At 40.9% G+C, this 22,655-nt stretch overlaps 1 protein-coding gene across 19 annotated transcripts in view; it reads right to left on the bottom strand.

Annotated features, from left to right (window-relative positions):
- PDE8B (phosphodiesterase 8B) overlaps positions 1 to 22,655 on the bottom strand; it is a 348,230-nt gene that overhangs the window by 273,028 nt on the left and 52,547 nt on the right. For 2 of the 19 annotated variants that reach the window (XM_035291355.3, XM_078365295.1), the window contains exons 1-2: positions 9,631 to 9,733; positions 6,359 to 6,417 (exon numbers count right to left, since the gene is read on the bottom strand). The exons of 12 other annotated variants lie outside the window; for them this stretch is intronic. In XM_035291355.3, coding sequence (XP_035147246.1) covers positions 6,359 to 6,364 — 6 coding nt within the window. In that variant the 5' untranslated portion in view covers positions 6,365 to 6,417; positions 9,631 to 9,733. Of the gene's footprint in view, positions 1 to 6,358; positions 6,418 to 9,630; positions 9,734 to 17,098; positions 17,136 to 22,655 lie in introns of those variants that run through there. 5 more of the 19 variants (XM_035291358.3, XM_078365297.1, XM_078365305.1 and 2 more) reach the window with 3 other exon arrangements.

Genomic DNA, 22,655 nt, shown 5'->3' on the forward strand with positions numbered 1-22,655 from the left:
ATGCTGGAGCTGGCCTATACTGGTTCATGAGAGCTAAGTGTGAAAATTTCAGGAATTTTGCAAGATGGTTGTGAGACACTATTCTTTTTAAAAATTAAATCATAGCGGCAAGCAATTAAATACATTATATTTAAAACAAAAGTAAGCAATACTTAAACCCCGTTACTTCCTAATTATTTTATTATGCTTTCTCTTATCAGTGCACTTGAAGATATTTGTCTCTGAGATTTGTATGGCGGGAGTATTATATATCATGTGTGACTGCACATCTCTTTCCAACTCCACGTTCAGTGACATCACACTGGCAGCTTGAACTCAGACATGGTGGGAGCATTTACACCAGAGAATTTGGCAAACACTGTAAATCAGGGCTTTATTTAGAACCCTTTCTCCCACCAAGCAAGTTAAGCATTTGTCAGTATACCACTATTTTGACCTCTTGTGGGCCCAGGAGACTGGCTTGTAGTCAGTTACAAGTGCCAATATCAAACCTCATGAATGTGGCAAGAGACAGGCAGATATCCCCAAAGCTCTCACTATGCCTTCCCAGAGCCACTTTGCCTGGGTAATTTCTGACCCCACAAGTCACTCTTGCTGTGTCCCTTCCCCACCGCCAAGACACACGTTCCCCTCACCACACACATATACAAATGTTCCCATAGACAACACTCTCTGTTCCTTGTGAATCCCGTTAACTCCAATGCAGTCTAGGAAATCTGAGAGTCTGCCGGAGTGGGGGTTGGGTCCTGAAGCAGGGCGAATGGGTTGTTTAGGATATGAAGCTATTGTTCATACCATCTCTTATCACCATTTGGTCCTATAAGGTGAGAGAAGAGTAGTTCTGTAGACATTTTCTTGACAGACACATGCTGAACGAGTTGGGTAAAGGACTAAGCAAATAGAAGTAAACCTATAGCTTTGACCTCTGCTTTTGAAAACACTCGGCTTTTTTTCCTTCTGCAGAGTAACTGGGTCAAAAGGTATCCTCCTTAAAAGAATTCTTAGTATATTATATTTTATAAAACCACATCACATTTATTAGTGCATACAATTTTTAGAGTAACACCCAGAGATAGGCACAACACACACATTACTATCCCCAGGATGAATGAAAGAAGCCCCCAATTCAGAAGCTACCTAATCTACCATTGCCCACTTGGCTAATTTGTGAAAGAACTGGGATTAGGTTCTACAACGCCAGTTGGTTTTTAAATGTGCCATGCGTTACAAGGGCAGAAAGCATGCAATGCCAATTTTTTTAACCAGAAGTCAACCGAGTTAACCTCTGTGCTATTCACTGTCTTCTTCCTCCAAGGACTCTCATGTTAGTTAGCTTGGCACTCAATTCCATAGCACTGAGCTATTTAGAGTTTCATCCTGGCCATGTGCACCATTTATTTACCAGGAAGTAAGATTAGAGGTTGGCCTTCAGTGTCCTTAACGGGGACATCAGAGTACAAAGAAGAAGACAGCAAGGCCATGGGATCACAAGGCCACATTTCACTCATCAGTGGGGAAAGCTATTAACAGTGAAACAGCTCGGCTTGAAAAGAACATAGAGTTCTTAAACTGTGACTCCACATACCATCAACTCCTAAACATTTTTATGAGACTTTACTTTCTAATTTCTAACTGAAATACTGGGTGACATGAAGCCTTATTAATTTGCTGGCCAATTGGGCAGAGACTATGAAAAGAGGGAAGGAGAGTGGCCAGTTTTTGCAAAACAGCTGCTGACCCAGTCCTTGGGCCAGACCCAAAGAACTGGGGAAAAGAAACTCCTTATTATAACCCTGTAATGAGGGTTTTTGTTTTATAAGCTGTGATGAGAAAAAAATGTACCAAACTGTTCATAGAGGTTATTTGATGGGAAATAAAGATTTTTTTTAAAGTCCTACTACCACCAAAAGATTTTCAGTAGATAACCACCTTTTTACAGTCTTTGTTATACTTTCAGAAGCACAATAACCCCTTAAATGTATAAAGCATGTCAACCTTTGCAAAGTGTTCTTGTCTATTACTTCAACTGAGTCATGAGAACACCATATATAAGAATCCTACCATTAAATAAATGAAAGTAAAATCTTTCAAAAGACCAAAGAAATGTGGAGGGAGACATTCCTCAGAGAGGGCAGGGATGACCATGCAAGCCATTTCTCCAACTCCCTCTCATCCTATATTGCTGTGTTCCCCAGAGGTCCTCATAATTGTATTTCTGACCCTCATTTCTGTCACAAAATTGAGTCCAGAAGGTACTGTTTTCCTTTCTTTTGGTGTTTATATGCCTGCCTCATGGGCAAAATCAATGGCAAATGGCTACTTTGAGAAATAAGACACAAATCATTTTAATGTAGCTTTCCAAAGAGTAAGATTAGTGCTCCATTTTAACCTGTCTTCTGCATTTGAAGTCCAGTATATTTAGTTGTTAAGTCTGGTTAAAGCAAATATGGGAACCAATGGTTGGTTCAAATAAGTCAATTACTACTAAAAACTATTGTGAATAGTTAATAATTCTTTGGGGGCCACCTACAGACTTGTACCCTTGGAAAGGCAATTTACGAATTAGATCTTTGCAATTTGCAAAAGTGGCTCATTTTCTCTCAACCCATTGGTAAATCAGTGCCACTGATTATTGGATTGTGATGGGCGAGCTTGTCATTAATTTTAATACCAATATTTCCACATTCTCTCACTAAGTTAACATGATTTCAATATTAAAATGAAGAATACGCTCATTAACCCAAACATAACGTCAAGATGATTTGGTCAAAAATCAACTGGTTATATATGCGCAGGTCTATTTCTGGTCTACTTTGTTCCATTTAGAATATATCTATTTTTTCACTAGTACCACATTGACTTAATTACTATAGCTTTATTCTAAGTCTTGAAATCAGTATGAGTGATCCAACCTTGTTCTTCTTTTTCAACTTCTTTTTTCTATCAATTCTAGGTGCTTTTTCCTTTAATATAAATTTTAAAGCCAGCTTGTCAATTTCTACAAAATAGCCTACAGGAGTTTTGATTGGGAGTGGTCAAATCTACAGATGAACTTAGGGGAAACTGACATCTTATCAATATTAAATTTAATACATGGACTTTATTTATTCCTTCATTGATGTACATATTTTCATTTCTCTCAGTAGTATTTTATAAATTTCCAGTGTATAAGGCTTAGATTTATTTTATTTAAATTTATCCCTAGGTAGTTTAGATTTTTAATAATATAATCATTTACAAATTTTTACTTTCTAATTTCTTGTTGCTGATACATAGAAAAACAATTGATTCTCGTACATTGGCCTTGTATCCGCCAAACTTGCTAAATTTACTTATTAGTTCCAGGAGAGTGTATTTATTTATTTTGGGGGAGTATAGTACATACATGATTATATTTTCCTCAGATAAAAATATCTTGAAACTAAAAAAAAAAAAAAGAAAAAAGAAAAAAATGATCAAAACCTTTGAAAGGATACCTAACAAATGAAGAGCTAAAAATACCCAATAAGCACATAAAAAGATGTTCAACAATGTTAGTCATCAAAGAAGGCAAATTAAACCAACAAGAAAATACCCAAAAAAGTCTCCATTAGAATAGCTAATATTAAACAGACTATAGTACAAAGTGCTATAGAGATTTGGAGCAACTGAAATGCTCATCAATGTTGGTGGGAGCACAAAATGATAGAATTTCTTTTAAGAGTTTGCCAGTGTCTTCTAAAATTATATAGATGCTTATGTGTATATGTATATATACATATTTATGTTGACCTAGCAATTCTGCTTCTAGATATTTACCCAAGAGAAATGAAAACATATGTCCACAAAAGGATTTGTACTCAAATGTCCGTATCAGCCTTACTCGTGAGACCAAAACTGAAAAATCTCCTGTTGTTCATCAATAGGTGAATGGAGAAACAAATTGTGGAACAGTCATACAATGGAAAACTATACAACAATGAAAAGGAACATATTACTGATACAACAGCATGGATGAGCCTCAAAAATATCATGCTTTGAGGAAAAGTATCATTATATGATTTCATTTATATGAAGCCCAAGAATAGGAAAAAATTAACCTAAAATTATGGAAATTAGATCCAAATAAAATGGCACAAGAGAAGTTTTGGAGGTGACAGAAATATTCTATATCTTGCTTATGATCATGGTTACATTCATATACATTTATCAAAACTCACTGAATTATATACTTTAAATGGATGCATTTTATTATGTGTAAATTACATAAATTATACTGCAATTACATTGAAAAAATTCATACTAAACATCCAAAGAAAATGAGAAACTGAGAAGATTTGCCAAAAGGCAGATAACTTTGTAATACGCAAAGAACTCTTAAAAAACAATAAAAGGCCAGGCATGGTGGTTCATGCCTCTAATCCTAACACTTTGGGAGACTGAGGTGGTAGGATTACTTAAGACTAGGAGTTTGAGAACAGCCTGGGCAACATAGGGAGACCCCAGTCTCTATAAAAAATTAGAAAAGTATCCAGGCATGGTGGTTCACTTCTGTAGTCCCAGCTACTTGGGAGGCTGAGGTGGGAGGATCACTTGAGCCTGGGAGGTTGAGGCTGCATTGAGCAATAATCACACCACTGCACTCAACCTGGGCAACAGAGTGAGACACTGTCTCAAAACTAAACTAGAAGAAAAAGATGTACATACCAATAAATAATTGCAAAACACACAAAGGAGTAATTCATAAAAGAAGAAATATAAACAGACAATAAATATGGAAAAGACTCCATCTCTTTAGCCATCAAGGAAATACAAATTATTATAATGACAACATACAGTTGGCCCTTAAACAACACGGGCTTGGACCTCATAGTTCCACCTATATGTTGATTTTTTTTCAATCAAACACAGATTGAAAATACAGTATTCATGGGATGCAAAACCTGTAAGGGCCAACTTTTCCTGTCTGTGGGTTCTGCAGGGTTGACTGTGGGATATGAGTATGTGCAGATTTTGGTAAAGCAGGCAACCTGGAACCAATCCCCGATGCATACTGAGAGATGGTTATAATTTATTATTTATCAAATTGATTTTTTTTAAACTTAAACACCTGGGCTTGGTGTTTTGGGAGGGCAAAGAGAAAAGGGTACTTTCAGATCTTTAGTGGGAAGGTAAACTGGTACAGTCTTCTTGGAAGAAAAGTTGTCAGTATATATGCAGAGTCCTTTTGCTTGCACAGGATGCCTACATGCAGTGGCTGGTGGGGGCAGGCCTGTGTTCTCTCTTCAAATCACCTCGGGTGCAAAGATCCATAGGTTTAGTCCTCTGTGATGTATTTATATTCCAGAAACAAAATATAACCTTAACTTTAAATCTAACCATTATGTGCTTCTGTCCTGGGAAGTAAAATTTAATCTTAATTAGGGTAAAGCAGTCTAGCACTGAGAAGGCCCCAAATCTCCAAAGCGACCAACCATCAGCTGAGAGTCTCTGAATATGGACCCTGTAAAAGACCAAAGGAGACCAACCCTTCATATCCTAAGTGGATTCCAGGCTAAATCCTGAACAACTGCAGCATATTAGCCAGTGTGGGCTCACATGCGGCCCTGCCATTGTTAAGTGGTACTCTCCTGGAGCTCAAGACTAGCACGGCTGGAGAGCAGGAGCTTACCTATAGTGGTCAGGGTTCTCTTAGAGGGAAAGAACTAATAGGATATATAGAAACCCACCAATCCCCAACCCAAATATATATATGGAAAGGGGAGCTTATTAAGTATTAACTTACATAATCACAAGATCCCACAATAGGCTGTCTGCAAGCTGAGGAGCAAGGAGAGCCAATCCAAGTCCCAAAACTGAAGAACTTGGAGTCCAGTGTTCAAAGGCAGGAAGCATCCAGCACGGGAGAAAGATGTAGGCTGAGAGGCTAGGGCTGTCTCTCATTTTCATGTTTTTCTGCCTACTTAATATTTGCTGGCAACTAATTAGATTGTGCCCACCAGATTAAGGGTGGCTCTGCCTTCCCCAGCCCTCTTTCTCAGGTTTAGTGGGATCTGTCCTCCCACTGACTCAAATGTTAATCTCTTTTGGCAACACCCAGTGGCAATAGTTGTATCCTTCAATCCAATTAAGTTGACACACAGTATTAACCATCACACTACCTATTCACCAGACTTAGCTCAATCGCTATGGCCAGGAGGATGGAGTAGTCTCATTGGCCAGCTGGGTTACATCCTTTCTCCTATGGTGGAGGGTGACATATTCCAACAAGTCCCATTTAGATGACAGAGTAGGGCAGGAGTCCCCACAAGGGAAGGAATGATGGACACGCTTAAAAGATACAGATGTTACCACAGGAGGCAAGAAGGCATTCTCTTACCTGCATGCTCAGGCTCTCCGACTCCCTCCTGGAGTCACCAGGCCATTACTCTGTGTTACCTAAGGAGTATAGCATCAAGTAAATACACTTGATGTTGAGTCTCATGTGTTGCTTGTCATTCTATTATCCCCACGAACTAGAAAACATGGTCCCTCTTTCTCAGGTGTAGTGGGATCTGTCCTCCCTGCTGTGGGATCACAGGGGATGTGTGAGAAGAAAGACTGGGGACAAGCCACACACAGAGGAAACCCTGGAGTCCTGGAAGGAGCCTGTTTCAGCCTAGAAACGTGCGTGTGTGAAATGGGTCGGCTGCAGGTGGTTATGCAAAGCTGGTAGAAGGTATTCCACCCACGGCCGCCCACCCAGGCTCCATCCACAGAGCTCTGTAATCAACCAGATGTCCTTCTCCAGTTTATACAAATCTCTCCCTTCTTTAATTTCCTGCTGCAATTTGCACTGGCCTACCAATGACCTCCCAGTTGTTCTTACATTATTTTAGAAGAATTCAGCATGTCTCCTTAACAAGCAGGAAAGCCACTGGTGAAATCCTACCTACTTCCTTTAGCCTCCCTTGATTACCTAGGATTGAAGTACCTTCAGGTTGAGTGTCAGCTGCCTTCCGGCTGAAGTACCTCCCTTGATCACCAGCCTAGGATGATCTCCCTTTCCCCTGATCCCTACCGTTTATACTGGCGGTCATCATTCTGCTTGGTGGCAGCTTTTTGCTTGTTGATTTGAATTGCTACATATTTTTAGCATCGAAATTTATTCTTTGTGCATTCACACCTTCTCTCCCCACACGTTGCCTTCCATTTCTTTATATCCAGCTACATACAGCACCCAGTGCCAGGCAATCTAGCCTAGTGGCTCAGAACCTGGGCTTGAGTCAGTCACCTGAGTATGAATTCCAGCTCTGCCACTTACTAGCTGCATAACCCGGGACAAGTTATCAGCCTCTATCTGTCTTCTTTGTCTATAAAATGAGGATAAAAGTAGCCCCTTCACTGGGCGGCTGCAAAGATGGAGACAAATGAGTGTCCCACACAGTGCCAGCTATGAGTGTATAAGTCTCTGTAAATACCCACTGAGTGAATGGCCCTGAGAGAGGAGGGGCATTCAGTAGCTAGAGAGAGAGCTGCTCTAGAGCCAGGCTGGGAAGCTAGAGCACCAGTGCTGAGGAGCCCATGCTGTCCTCAATGGGGAGGCAGAAACCTGGGCAGCAGACTCCATGGGACAAGTTAGACTTCCGGTTAAGGGAAAGAAATGTGGGGAACTGAGGTTTCATAACACAGATTAAGGTATTATAATATTATTAATTTATTCAGCAAGCATTTATTGACCACCATTGTATGCCAGGAAATAATATATTTTTCCTTTGATATAATTAAGACAATAATAGCTAGAGTGTGCCTCTATCCATTTCTACCCGTGTTTGAGGCTCATGACTTCTAGCCTGAAACGTTGTGACTGTCTCTTAACTAGTCTTCACAGCCACCCTCATGTTTTCTTTGCTAATCTATACAGAGTAGAGCTGGCCAAGTGAGTTTTCCAAAATACCTGAACAATGTATTTCCTTTCTAATCTTTTAGTGGCTCTCCACTGCTGGGATGTCTGTCCCTTCTGGGTCCCCATACTCCAACATTTCATACTTCCAAGTATATTCAGACACAATCTCCCCTGTATCTCAACCTAGCAAATTTCTTCTTATTCTTTAAGAACCAGTTCATGTACGAGTTACCCTGGGAAGCCTTTCATATCCATCAGAGCCACCTACTGTATTTAAATAGAGTGAATTTAATGCATGGGATTGATTTTCCAGAAGGTAGAAACGGAACCACCAACTTAGAGACAGTGAAGCAAACAGTATTTTAGCACCAGAAAGAAACTGTCACTGCCCAGAGGCTGGAGGGGCGATTGAAGGAAGTCACCAGAGCTCAGAAGCCATGATCACCCTGCTGAAGCTGGACCCCAGTGGACCTGGCTAGTAGGAATTGGAGTCATGGGAAAGACCATGTGCTTTGAAAATTTAGAAGATGCTACTCAAGGCAGAGGAAGGGGAGAGCTACCCTGACTTTCCCCTTCTCCCATCCTCCAGCCTGTTCCAGCACCTCCCACAGCTGAAACAGCCAGAAACCAGCTAACACTGAACCTGAAGGGGTTGCTACACCACATCCCTTACCCCCAACCCCATTCCTGCCTCCCAAACGCCCCAGAAAGTGAGTGAACAGAGGAAGAGTGAGGGGCAGAGCTCCTTCCTTGCCTGCCTCCCCTATGGTGATAGCCACCCTCTCTTCTCTGCTCTCATTGTGATCCTAGTTTCTTTATAGCACTGATTCCACTGGGCTGTGATCTCTCTGTTTACAAGCCTGTTCCTTACTAGATTGTGGAGTTCCACAGGGTGAGACAATGGCCTTATTCATCTTGGTATCCTCAGCTCCAGGCGTAATTTATAGTAGGTAATAGGCATTTAATCGTCCTTGGGTGTCTATCGAAAGGAAATTCCTGGGGTCACCTTCCATCTCCTTTTTCAATCTACCTACCTTGACACTCTGAACTCTCCTGAGCACTGAAGAATAAACAAGAAGGAGCTTGGAGTTCATTCACCTCTCTGAGTCTACAATCCATGGCCTCGTATTTAAATTCTCCCAACAACAAATCGCAATAGTTAATTACACTCAGAGCACCATCAGCCTATCAACCTTCTACCTTCCCACAGCTACATGAAAATTATCCATGGAAATTCCCCTGAATCTCAAAATATCTTCCCTCTACCACCCAAGACGTTTCTGGGCCACCTCTCTCTGCCGTCAATCAGTGTGTGCTCGGGGTAAACAAGCTAATTTTAAAATCAGCTTAAGCAAAGCATTAGGAAGATAAATTAGCTACCTCCCAAATTGCATAATGAATGCCCAAGCAGAAGTTATTTTTATTATCCACCGTTTTTATTACCTATGTAACATTTTATCTTCCATCGTTGCAGGTGATACTTGGCTGACAGCAGAGAGAAATACCACAGGACTTAACTTCCGGCCTTGAAAATCTATACAATAATTACCAGAGGAAAAAGCCTGGTTTTTGTTTTTCTTTCCTTGAATTTGTAATACCAGCCTAGTAGCATAGCAAGAGGGTACAGAGAAAAATACCCCTGTTACTAGAGTCAACCAGGGTTCAACTCTTGGTTTTGATTTATTGCTGTACCATCATCAGCAAGTGAGTAACCTCTGAGAGAGCAGTTTCTCGACATGTAAAATGAGAGTTAAGACAGCGCCTACCTCAATGAGGATGAGAGCCAACTCATGCTTACTCCACGGTTCTGGACACTTCACACGAACTCACTCCTTTCATCTTTACCACAGCCTCAGGAAATACACACTATTATTCTTTGCATATAAGGAAATAAACATAGAGAGATTAAGTAACTTGCCCAAAAGGATATTGTAAAAATTGGGTGTAGTAACTGATCTTTATGGAAACTAGCCTTTTAACAAAGCTCCCTGGTCAAGAGGCCCGGATCCTTTACTCCTAGCTCTGCACTTCCTGTTCTGTTTTAGTTTCCCTGTGTGAAGTGTCAGACTGAGCAGCTGCCAGTCCGCGGCCTACAGGCTGGACCTGCCTGCAGCTGCAGTGTGTTGCATTGCGTAGTGTTTACGTTTTAAAAAGTAGCTGCAGTGTTAAAAATCAGATTTCCCTCTATTTCTCTCTCTCTCTCATTTCTCTCTCTCCACACATACTCGTGGGTGAACAGTGTGGGCACAGGCATAGAGAGAAAAAGAGAGAGATGAGAAAGAGAGAGAGGGAGATTTCAAGCTTTTCTTGAAAATGGGCCCATCTAGCCACATGGGCTCTTCTTCCCACAAGCAACATTCACCTCAAATTGAGCCGAGGCCATCTCCTTTTACAAGAGGCAAATATGCCCCAATTTGCCCTAGTCCCCATTTCTCACATTGTGCAACCTCCAAACTCAATAATCACTAAGGTCTCTTCCTGCCACCACTCAGAGTCCATGATTCTTTGACAACGTGACAGAGTTTCCCAGAGGAAGAATCCACTGCAGGGCACCGTAGACTTTTGCCGGATGTTTCTGTTGCATAGGGTGACCAGTGCATCCCAGTTTAACTGGGACTTTCCCCTTTTCACATGGAAAGTCCTGCACCCCAGGAAATTCCTCAATCCCAAGCACACCAGGTTAGTTGACCTATATGTCATGTCACAAGATGACCTCTAAGGTGGCCCCTCCCATCTGGGAGATGATGATGCTATTCTGCATCCTAGTAGTCCTGAGTCTCACTGGGCAACTCCTGTGGTACAGGGATGATATGCCTAGCATCCTCCCCACCACATAGTATATGTGCAGTTTCATGGCCGGTTCTCCTGATGGGACTCTGCATCTTAGGTAGGTCACTCGGTCTCTGGCCTCGCTGCCCTGCCATTCATTCATGCAACAAATATTTATTAAATGCCTTTCCTATGCCAAGCACCATTCTAGGCACTGAGGATATGGCAGTGAATGAGCAAGAACAAGGTATTTGCCCTTAGAGAACTCACGTCTAGAAAAGGAAAGACAGTAAAACCAGCTAATAATACCTGAAAGCATTTCAGATGGTGATAAACCAATAAAGAAACCATCGGCCACATGAGAAAAGCAGTCAACATGGCCACAGGCCCATCAGCAATTTGGGTAAGAGACAAAAAGTACCAGAAACGAGTCAAAATTTCTCTTGGCCTCCCATTTTGAACAATATAAAATTCTTTGGGGTTTTGTAACTCAAGGGATATACGTAACAATTCTTCAATTATGAAATGTTTCTTCCTTAGTGAAAAAAGCTTTATGGCTACAATCCATTTCAATATCAAATGTGGTTCTTACACAGATGGGTTGGAGATTTACCAAGTCATATCCACCCAAACAATAGCACAGGATTAAGAGGCCAAGCTTATTAGCAAATCAGACAACATTTTTTTAAAAGTACAGCTGGGCCAGGCATGGTGGCTCATGCTTGTAATCCCAACACTTTGGGAGGCTGAGGGGTGTGGATCACTTGAGGTCAAGAGTTAAAGACCAGCCTGGCCAACATGGTGAAACCCCATCTCTACTAAAAATATGAAAATTAGCTGGCATGGTGACAAGCACCTGTAATCCCAGCCACTCAGGAGGCTGAGGCAGGAGAATCACTTGAACCTGGGAGGTAGAGGTTGCAGTGAGCCAAGATCACACCACTGCACTCCAGCCTGGACAACAGAGTGAGGCTCGGTCTAAAAGAAAAAAAGTACAGCTGGAGCCAGGGGCCCACATGCTAAAGCAAGAAGGAGAAAAGTAAATAAGTAAATTAACTGTCCAATACCTACCCCAAAGCCCTCCCCCGAGAAGCTTTACTGCTTCAATGAAGGAAGTGACCACTTTATAACAAATTAAGTAAAAGACACTATTACAGTATGACATTCATTCATTACACAAATAGGAATTGAGCACTTGCTATGTGCCAAGACTATTATCATAAATAATGAAAGAAGGTGATACTTGGGAAGTTCAGCATTTTTTACTTTTTTGATTATAAAACAATAAATTACATTTTATAATTCTTAAGCTTAAAAAGTAATAAAAGCCCTCCTTTAAGCCAGGGTTTGTCCACCTTGGCACTCTAACATTTGGGGTGGGTAATGCTTTGCCATGAGGGGCTGTCCTGTGCTTTGTAGGATGTTCAGCAGCATCCCTGGCCTCCACTCACCAGATGCCCATAGCACCACCTCCTCTATTCCCCTCCCAAGTCATTACCATCAAAAATCCCTCCAACTTTTGCAAATATTCCCTGGGAGGGGAATCACCTCTGGTTGAGAACTGTAGCTTTAAGCAATTCATTTTCTCTCACAGTTGGGACTCAGAAGTGTAGGCACTTGGAGAGGCTCCCTTCTTCCTCTATGCAAATGAGCAGGAGAGTCTCTCCTGGAAAAACCCTTACATTTCCCTTCTCATCCTTAATGCTAATACTCAGCCCTCTCAAGAAAAGCAGTGCTCTCCTAGTCTGGCTCTGGAGGTGAGGGTGAGGGCAGGGTTGGGTGGGCAGGCTCAGGCTCCGTGAAGGCGATCAGCTAGCGTCTGGAGCTTACGTGGTGTGTGCGTCACGCTGCCCATTCAGGCCATGCCCCAGACCTGCATTCCTCCAAATGAGGAATGTGTGAACTCTGAAAGATCTAAAGCTAAGCTTTGTTAACAATGCTGGAGAAAAAGCTGCTTCTGTGTGGGGCTTACCTACCCGTAAGTCCAACAGTCTGTGGCTTCTCTAAATCAGGTGGATTAAAACTGTGCTCCCTCCTTCTTGAGCATTGTGGCAAGTGAGTCTCCAAAGCTGGGAGCAGGGGATGCCTGCCTGGCCATTCCCTGCCATAAGGACGTTACAAAGAGTCCATTGTACACAACGTAATCTAAGACAGAATCAATGCACCTGGGTGGGCCGCTTACCCCCAGCTTTGGCCGGTTATTCGGGAACAAACACTATTTGCCTAGAAGTAAACATTTTCAGTCAATAAAAAATGCCACTGTGAACTCAAGACAGGTACAGCATTTGTAGATACCTAGAACCTGGGTCCTGCCTGCTTGGAAAAAAAGAAAATCTGCATTGTGAGTTATCACTAGTAACTCAGGTTCAGTGGTCTCCAGTCATAGAAAAGAGAGGTCAAGAGGATCCGAATTCCACTTGTATTCATTTATTTAATAAATATCCATTGAGTCCCTATTGTATGCCCAGCATTGGGCTCTACCCCTGGGAAGAATTTAATTTTAGATGGACTCTTTCAGGGTTCATACGTTCAGAAGCTTCCAGAGCCTGACAGTAACCTAAATGGAAGAGGGGGAGCACTGCTTATACCCATCTGAAGGGGCCCTCTCCTCAGCTTCAGTGACCTATTGCCATAATGGTCTTCAAGTCCAGCTGAAAACAGAATTTTTACATGAAATCTTTTTTTTGTTTTGTTTTGTTGTGTTTGTTTGGTTTGTTTTGAGACAGAGCCTTGCTCTGTCACCCAGGCTGGAGTGCAAAGGTACAATCTTGGCTCATTGCAACCTTCGTCTCCCAGGTTCAAGCAATTCTCCTGCCTCAGCCTCTTGAGTAGCTGGTATTACAAGCATATGCCACTATGCCTGGCTAATTTTTTGTATTTTTAGTAGAGATGGGGTTTCGCCATGTTGACCAGGCTGGTCTCGAACTCCTGACCTCATGATCTACCTGCCCCAGCCTCCCAAAGTGCTGGGATTACAGGCATGAGCCACAGTGCCTGGCCAAAATCATTTAATTTTTAACCATAGGCCAAAATTTTAAAAGAAAAACAAAACTAACTGCCCTGCATGGATAATAGCAAACCAGTCCCTAAGCCTTTAAAGGATAACCTTTGCTTTAGACACAGTGGGGAGTGGTGGTGAACTGAGGTGCCTGGAAGGAGTGAGAAGGGTATCTTTTCTAACCCTTGCTTGCTTCGTGATCTTGGGCATGATAAAGCATATACAGATTTCAATAAAAGAATATGTGCACATGCCTGATCCATACTAACTCAATAAATGTGAGCTATGATTTTTGCTGCCATCAGGTCCACTCTTCTAGGAACCTCTTTTATAACATCTTTGACTGTTGAACATTCAACCACTGCTTGTGTGCCTCCTAATACAGGAAGCTTATGACTTCTTAGGAAATGCCAGTGGTATAAAAATCCCCAAGTCTCAATGGCTTAATCTAACATATGTTTATTTATTGCCCATGCCCCAATTCACTGTGGTCAACAGTGCTCTGTTCCAACCTATGCCTGGTGGATCTGTACCCTCTCTCGGCTGGCTGTCATCCCCCAGGACCTTCCCAGAATTCTCTGCTGAGTTATCTGCTTTCAGCTAGCTAAGAAGGGAGAGAGAGTGGGTGCGTAGAGAAAGAGAGAGAGAGAGAGAAAATGAATGAATGAATGAATGAATGAGTGAGTGAGTGAGTGAATCAGAAGCATTACATATCACATCTGCACATTCCCATTTGCCAGAACTCTGTTACATGGCCCCAACCTACTCATAAAGGAGGCTAGGACATGACATGTTCCTATGTGTCCAGAAACAGAACAGAGAAAACAGCATTGGTGAACATCTAGACAATCTCTGCCTCACTCTGCATTCACATAAACACAATTCTATGGATTTAGAATATCAACCTGCTGGTCTCTGTTTTGCCCTTCAAAGCAACACACACAGCAGCAAGACAGGTTAGGGGGCAGACAGGCTTGGATTTGAATCTTAGTTCCAATACTTGCTAACTTTGGACCTTGGCAAATTCCTTAAAAAACTGTGCCTCGGTTTTCTCATTTGAAAAATAAGGGTAGTTCAACTTGCTTCACTGGATTGTTATAAGGATGGAACAAATGCTGCCTAGCAGCTAGTATGTAACCTGTAAATACTCAGTTAATACAAGTGTCTCCTCTGGTCCTCTTATACCTGATTGCTTTGCAGGTATTTAAAGATGACTATGATTATTTCCATATGTTTTCTCTTTTTCTAGTTTTCTCAGCTATTTTCACACTTTTTATATGACATCACTGCAGGACCTCTCACTCTTCTAATGGCTGTTCCAACGATGTACCCCAGTTTGTCCCTTGACAAAGTGCCTTAGTTTGGGTTTCTCTAGAAGACCTTGAGACAACAACTTGGGTGCAGATCAAGATTAGGGGAAGTAATCTTAGGAAACACAAGTGAAGGAAAAGAGGAAGGGAGAAAAGTTAATAAATGAGTGGGTTACAGATGTATGCAACTGGGATTCAATCCCATCAGGAGCTCTGAGAAACCGTGTTGCAAGCATCTTGCATTATCACACATTCTATGTCCTGCAGGATGGGGGAGCTGGGGTATTAATCTATGAAATCCTGTTCCCATTGACTGATGGCTTTTACCAACTAAGGAGTATTAGCTGCCTTGAAAATATGGGATGGGTCTACATATAGCTGAGCAGGCTTTCCTGACCTCTAGAAAGCAAAACAGAAACACAGAGTGATGTGAGCTTATATGGACTGGTAAAGTGTCCACTGGTAAAGTGCGTGGCGGTGTTCACCACAGCTACATTGGAATCTGGTGGCTGGAAGATGTGGCTCAGTGCATCATAAGCTCTGTTACACAGCCTCTAGCAAGAGTGTCTGGAAGAATTTACCCCACACGCTCATAAATATTGTGTCTGAATGTAGGGATTATGGTGAAAAGTTATTTTATCTTTTTAATTGTTTTCATTTCCTCAAGGAAACTGTGATGGTCAGTAATATATACCGTGATCCAGGGGAGGGTTTGACCAATGTAAAACAGAAGACGTAACAGCTCATTAAAAGCAGACTGGGAATGAAAGAAGAATTAAAACTGCTTTTATTTGCAGGCATAATCCTGCATATAGAAAATACCAAGGAAGGTATATACAAAATGTCTGGGACTAATAGGAGAGTGTAGCAATGCTGCGGGATCTAGGATCAGTACTTTAAAAATCTACATATTTCTATATACTAGCAATGGCAAACCCAAAAAATAAAATTTAAAAAAATCTATTCACAAAGCATCAAAAAGAATGAACAGGAATAAATGTAATAAAAGTTTAAGACTTGTACCCTAAAAATTGTAAAACATTACTAAGAAAAATTAATGAAGATTCAAATAAATGGAGACATTCCCTACCCACAGATTGGAAGACTCAAGCTTGTCAAGATGGCAATTCCCCCTCAAATCGATTAATAGATTCAACACAATTCCTATCCAATTCCAGCAAGCATTTTTTATAAAAATTCACATACAGATCCTACAATTTATATGAAAATGCAAAGTATAGCCAAAACTATTTTGAAAAATAAGAATGAAATTGAAAGATTTCTATCACCCAATTTCAAAACTGACTCTAAAGCCACATGAATCAATACACTGTGATACTGATGTAAGGCTAGACATATCCTTAGAGATGAATGGAGAAGAACTGAGAGTTCAGATATAAACCCTTGCACTGATAGTCAATTGATTTTTTGACAAAGGTGCCAAAAAATAAAATCAATGGGGAAAGGATAGTCTTTTCTCAGCAAGTGATCCTGGGACTATCACACAGCCACATGCATGAATAGGAACTTAGTCCCTTCTCTCACATCATATGCAAAAAATAATGAACTAAAAATGGATCACAGGGTTAAAACTACAAAACCTCCGGAAGAAAATATCAGAGAAAACCTTGGTAGCTTTGAGTTGGGTAAAGAGTTCTTAGATATGACACAAAAATCATGACACTTATAGGAAGAAATAATAAATTAGATTTCATCAAAATTAAAGTTGTGTACTTCAAAGAATTAAGAAAAAAATTTAAAATAAGCTATAGGCTGAGAAAATATTTAAAATCATAGACTTGTTAACAGGCTTTTGTATAGAATAAAGAAAAACATCTTACAACTGAATAATAAGAAAAACAACTCAATTTTAAAATGGGCATAAGATTTAAATAGCCATTTCACTAAAGGAGGTACATAAATGGTTAATAAGCATATGGAAAGATGTGCAATATCATTAGTCATTAGGGAGACACAAATTAAAACCACAGTAAGATAGCACCACATACCCAATAGAATAGTTATGATGTAAAAGACATACCAAATGTTGGTGAGGATGCAGAAAAACTGAAACCCTAATATGTTGTTGATAAGAATGTAAAATGGCATGTTCATGTTAGAAAACAGTTTGACAGTTTCTTTAAAAGTTAAACATACCTTTATGATACAATCTAGTGATTCCACTCATAGGACTCTACCAAAGAGAAAGAAAATAATGTCCACATAAAAACTTACATGAATGTTTACAGCACCTTATTCATTACGGTCAAAACCAGGAAACAACCCAACTTTCCATTAACTGATGAAGAAATAAGCACAATGTAAAAGTTCACCCCGGTTTTGAGATTACAAACCTGACCTGTGATATTAAGGTTAAAAGACAAATGAGACCATTGTAGCAAGTTTGTTGACAGTTTTAAAGTATTTGACTACATAAGTGTATATCATGTCTTGTCTTGGTACCTGCATAAGGCATTTTGAAGCTGACACACTTTGTCCCCAATCTGCTGACTTACTTGAAGCAGGATCTGGGCTTGCAATTGCTCTGCTTCCCTGAATTCTTTCAGTTTTTCTGACTCGTAAGCCAGGTGTGTGTGTTTAGTTCCATAATGGACTCCGGCTTCTGTGGAGTCTGGCTCATATTTGTGAGACAATAGCCTTTTTCTGATCTTCATTTCCTGCCTGTGGGCTTCAGAGATTTGGCTGGGGTCAGATCTGCCCCCAAGCTCACGTGGCTTTTAGAGCATTGAGTTTCTTGCAGGTTGTCAGACCGAGGACCTCATTTTCTTGCTATCAGTTGGAGGCTGCCTTCAGCTCCTATGCTATATGGCCTTCTTCACATGGCAACTTGTTCCTTCAAAGCCAGCAAGGGAGAGAGAATCCCCTGGAAAGATGGATTACAAATCATTCTACTGAGGGAATGTGTTCTCTTTCCAGGGTCCACAAGGGGGCATAGTTTTAAGGGCAAAAGTTTTCCAGTACCATGCCCCCCTCCCATCTCTCTCCATCTGGGAATTTTAACAGTTTATGTTTGAATTTCGTGGGCATGGAAATAAACTAAGAGTCAATCACTCCAGCGGGAGTTCTAAGGAACTCCTTTCATTGGCCAGGGGTGTTAGAGAAGGTGGGGGTTCCTCCCAGGTTAAAAGTCCTCTTCTTCCACACCCCTTTGGACTCCATGTTTGGGTCCCCTTCCACAAATACTCTCTTCGTGGAAGCTGTCTTTCGCTCTCCTGGATTTCCCCTCTGGAGTTCCCTTCCACACTCTCTCATGGAAGCCTGTCTTCCTCTCCTAAACTCCATCTCTCTCTCTCTATTCCCTTCCACTCAGTGTGGAAGCTGCTTTCCTCTACTGGATTTCAACTTTCTGGATTCTCTCACTCAGTGTAAGAGGAGCTATCCCTCTCTGGTTTTTCCTCTCGGGGAACCCTTCTCACTCAGTGTGAGAGATAACTGTTTCTCTCTCCTCCTTTTTCTCTCTCTGATTTCAATAAATCACTTTCTACAAACACTTTTGATTCCGGCATTTACTGCACACTGCGCCGTGGTCCCATCTCTCATTCTTGAGAGGGCAGGAGACCAAAAACCTGGAGAAACGTCCTCTCATGGGACACCCTGAACCCCTGAAACCCAATATAACACTACTATAAAGACACATACCCACTACATATTAAACCACACGTATGTTTATTGCAGCACTGTTCGCAATAGCAAAGACTTAGAACTAACCCAAATGCCCATCAATGATAGACTGGATAAAGAAAATGTGGCACATATACACCATGGAATACTATGCAGCCATAAAAAAGATTAAGTTCATGTCCTTTGTAGGGACATGGATGAAGCTGGAAACCATCATTCTCAGCAAAGTAACACAAAACAGAAAATCAAACACCACATGTTCTTACTCATAAGCGGGAGTTAAACAATGAGAACACATGGGCACAGGGAGGGGAACATCACACACCAGGGCCTGTCAGGGGGTGGGGGGCTGCAGAGGAACAGCATTAGGATAAATACCTGATGTAGATGACGGGCTGATGGGGTGCAGCAAACCACCGTGGCACGTGTTTATGTAACAAACCTGCACATTCTGCACATGTACCCCAGAACTTAAAGTATTATAATACAAAAAAGAATTTTTTTACTAATAAAAAATTGTATTTACTTAGAAGCATTCAGAATGCCAACAAAACAGCTGCAACTTTTTTTTTTGCAATTACAGAGCAGTATTCAGTTAACAAAACAATTATTTCATATAAGCTGAATCAGCGACTAGTGAAAATGAAAAAACTACCATCCACATATATAACTAATTTGTGCTGTGCACCAAGAAGAATCTGCTTTAAATTTCCTTTCCAGTTTACAACCCCCATACTGTAACAGGAAAGGTCAGTGGCTATTGAAAATACACCAGGACAGAGCTAGCTAAAGACACATTCAGATGTGTATTAACTATACAAAAAAGACACTGTATAATTTTAAAACAAATGTTACACAGCCTTGCATTTCAATGTCTTTCTTTAAAAGAAGTGAGTTGTATATGGGGGGTTAAATGCTTTATAGACAAGAAAAAACTGTGCTAGAACCAACTTACTCATCATCATCTTCATCTTCATCTTCTTCCTCTTCCTTTTCTTGGTTTTTTTCAGCCTTGACAACTCCCATTTTTGCTGCATCAGCTTTCCTATAGCTCAGTATGCAGCAATATCCTTTTCATGTTTTTCCTGCAGCTTCTCAGTCTTCTTTTGATGAGGCTGCCTATCATCTGTGGCAGTGCCCTTCCACCTCTCTCCCAATTTCTTTACAATTCACAAATGGAATGGCCAAGATGTTGTCCTTCGATTTTGGGGCAATACTTAGAACAGAAGAAGAAAATGGCCAAAGAATGCCTCTTGGGTGCATTTGGGATCCTTGAGCTACTTTTTTGCCCGTAAGAGGATCTTTAGGAGGGATAGCGGTTTTCATTTCTCTTTCAAAAAGAGCCTTGTTCGCCTTTGCCATGTCTTTGACTTTCCCTTACTCTTTAACAGACATGGTCTTGCACTTCTCTGAGCACTTCCTAGAAAACTGAGAAGTTGACTGAACCATCTGGGTGCTTCTTCTTATGCGCCTCCTGACAAGTCTGCACAAAGAATGCATCTAATAACACTTTGCCTCTCTGCTTCCTTGGATCTCTTTTGGCCATGTTTAGTTATTTTTCCTCAGTGCAGCACAGAGTTGTCCACTGCCCATCTGGCTCTCACTTGCCCCAGTGCTCTATGGAACCCAATGTACTCAGAAGCTTATATAATATAGTCACATACACACAATCACATATATCTCATCATTTTTGCCAAATTCTGCTAGTTAGAAGCAAATCACAGGTTCCATTCACACTCATGGAGAAATCCCACAGGGTGAAACCAGGAGGTGGGGATTGTGGGAGCTACTCTAGCATCTGTCCTCAGTTCACCCTTTTGGCCTCCAATGATTTGTGTCCCTCTCACATACAAAATACATTTACTATTTCCCAAGGTCCCTGAGAACCTCATATCATTACAGCATCTGCTAGAAGTCCAGAATCTCATCATTTAAATCAGGTCCAGGTATGCATGAGACTCTTTGAGTGTAATTCCTCTCAATCTATAAAACTAAAGACAAATCATCTTGCTCCTAATGCACAATGAAGGAATACATATAGCAAAATAGTTACAGCCATTTCTAGTCAAAAAGGGAAGAAGAAGTAGGCAATGGAAGGTAAAAAGGAGCTATGATCCAAAGTAGTTTTAAAATCCAGCCTAGCAAATTTTAGTCAGAATTCTTTGATTAGATTTCAAGGGCTGAGAATAATTCACCATAGCTCTTGGTTCCACCCTCTGAGTCATCTTTCCTTTTTTCATGAAAAGTAGCACATGTTTGCAGCTAAGTAGTTTTATCATTCTGCTTCCTGCCAGTGGAATTTTGGAGTTCTAACAGCCTCCTTTCATTTTGTACTCTTTCTGTCCCTTTCAGTTTAACTTGACAGTGTTTTTGCCGAAATACTTTTCTTAAATACTTTGTGGGTCTCCACTAAATTTCTCTTTACACAAAAGCCACATCCAAGGTTCTTTTTGAGTTAGGCCCTCTTCTACCTTGAGTTCCTGCTGAGATGGTTGAAGGATAACTCAATTAAGCTTCCAAAAGGTCCTATTATTTGAGAGGTTCTGTGAGATATACCCTTAATCTCTAGAAAGAGCCCTTCGGATGACTGAGTTCTACTCTCTCTGATCCCTTGATCTCCCTGAGATTTTAACAAAAGCTGTACAAGTGCTACTTGGCTTTTTCTCTAGGCCAGGACTTATCTCTATGCCACATGCTCAAAAGTAATTTCTTAATTTGAACATCTTTTGCCATTTGGAGACACTAAGAATTTTCAGAACCATGAAGTCTTGATTCCTTTTTGTTTAACAGTTCTTCCCTCGATTTATTGCTCCTCTCTTGTATTTTACTACAAGCACCAAGAAAAAACCAGGTGGCACCTTCAACACTTTGCTTGGAAATCTTTTCAGCTGTATAACCAACTTCATCGCTTTGTATACATATCATTGTGATGATTCATTTGTGTGTTTCTGCTTTTAGGCGTTTGTAGCATTTAAAAGTCTTAGATATAGGATATTTGTGATTTTAGTAGTATATATCTAAAATATACTATATATTACATATATGTAGGATAATTCAATTAGTTTATAAATTAATATTTAAATATTCTGAAAATGTCACATTGTTAAATGTGTAAGCTTTTATTTTTAGTCATTTAAGGAGTATTTGAATTTTTAAGAGAATACTGTTTATTATATAATTAAAGAAAGATGTAAACAGACTACAAATTGCAGTAATTGTGCCTCTCTACACACAGAGGCCTCTCAGACATTGAAGAATTTAATCAAATGTTAACATTCCAGAAAGATTCTTGGGGAGATATTGAAAGCAGTGGAACTTAGAACCCGAGTGCCAGGCCTGGGTATCAGTTCTGTTTCCGTGAAGAGAATGGACACCGGCCTTTCAACACTGCTGCCCTGACTCCCTCTAGTGGTTCAGTCTGCAAAGACCGCCTTTCCTGATCACCAAGAGAAAAATTCTTTTGCTAGGTCATCTCTCTTCAAAGTTTTATTTGCTTGAGGAGACCAACAACAAAAAAAAAGCTCGTAAATTCTTTCTCCTAATTTTTACATATCTCTAGTCTTCATACAAACATTTCCTATGTAACTAAGTACCACCATCGACTTTGACCATCTTTGATGATAACATGCTTGTTTCTTTTCAGCAGACACTGTCCCTGTGACCCGTACTCATTGGTCCTATGTTTATCATTTGGAGCCACTCAATTCTGACCTCTCTTCCACCTGACAGCACTTCAGTTTGAAAACAGCTTCTTGTCCCCGCTGCAAAGTATCTTCTTCAGGCCAACACACGTCGTTCCTTCAGCCGCTCCTTATTTGATCCAGTTTCCAGGTTCTTCTGTCCCCGTTGCTCCCCTCTAGAGGCACTCCAATTTTTCAACAGCCCCGAAGATATCCTGACTGCCAAGACCAGACACCCAGTGTCTGAGATTGGCCCAACCGCCCCACGGAGCAGTGGGACTGACACCACCCTCCTCCTGGACACTTCTGTGAATCCATGCTCTTTTGAGCAGATTTACAAAATGAGGGACCAAAGGCTGAGATTTCTCATGTCTGGATTTTTCTTGTATGAG

This window comes from Callithrix jacchus, chromosome 2 (assembly GCF_049354715.1).
Source record: "Callithrix jacchus isolate 240 chromosome 2, calJac240_pri, whole genome shotgun sequence".
In the NCBI taxonomy this organism is placed as follows: Eukaryota; Metazoa; Chordata; class Mammalia; order Primates; family Cebidae; genus Callithrix; species Callithrix jacchus.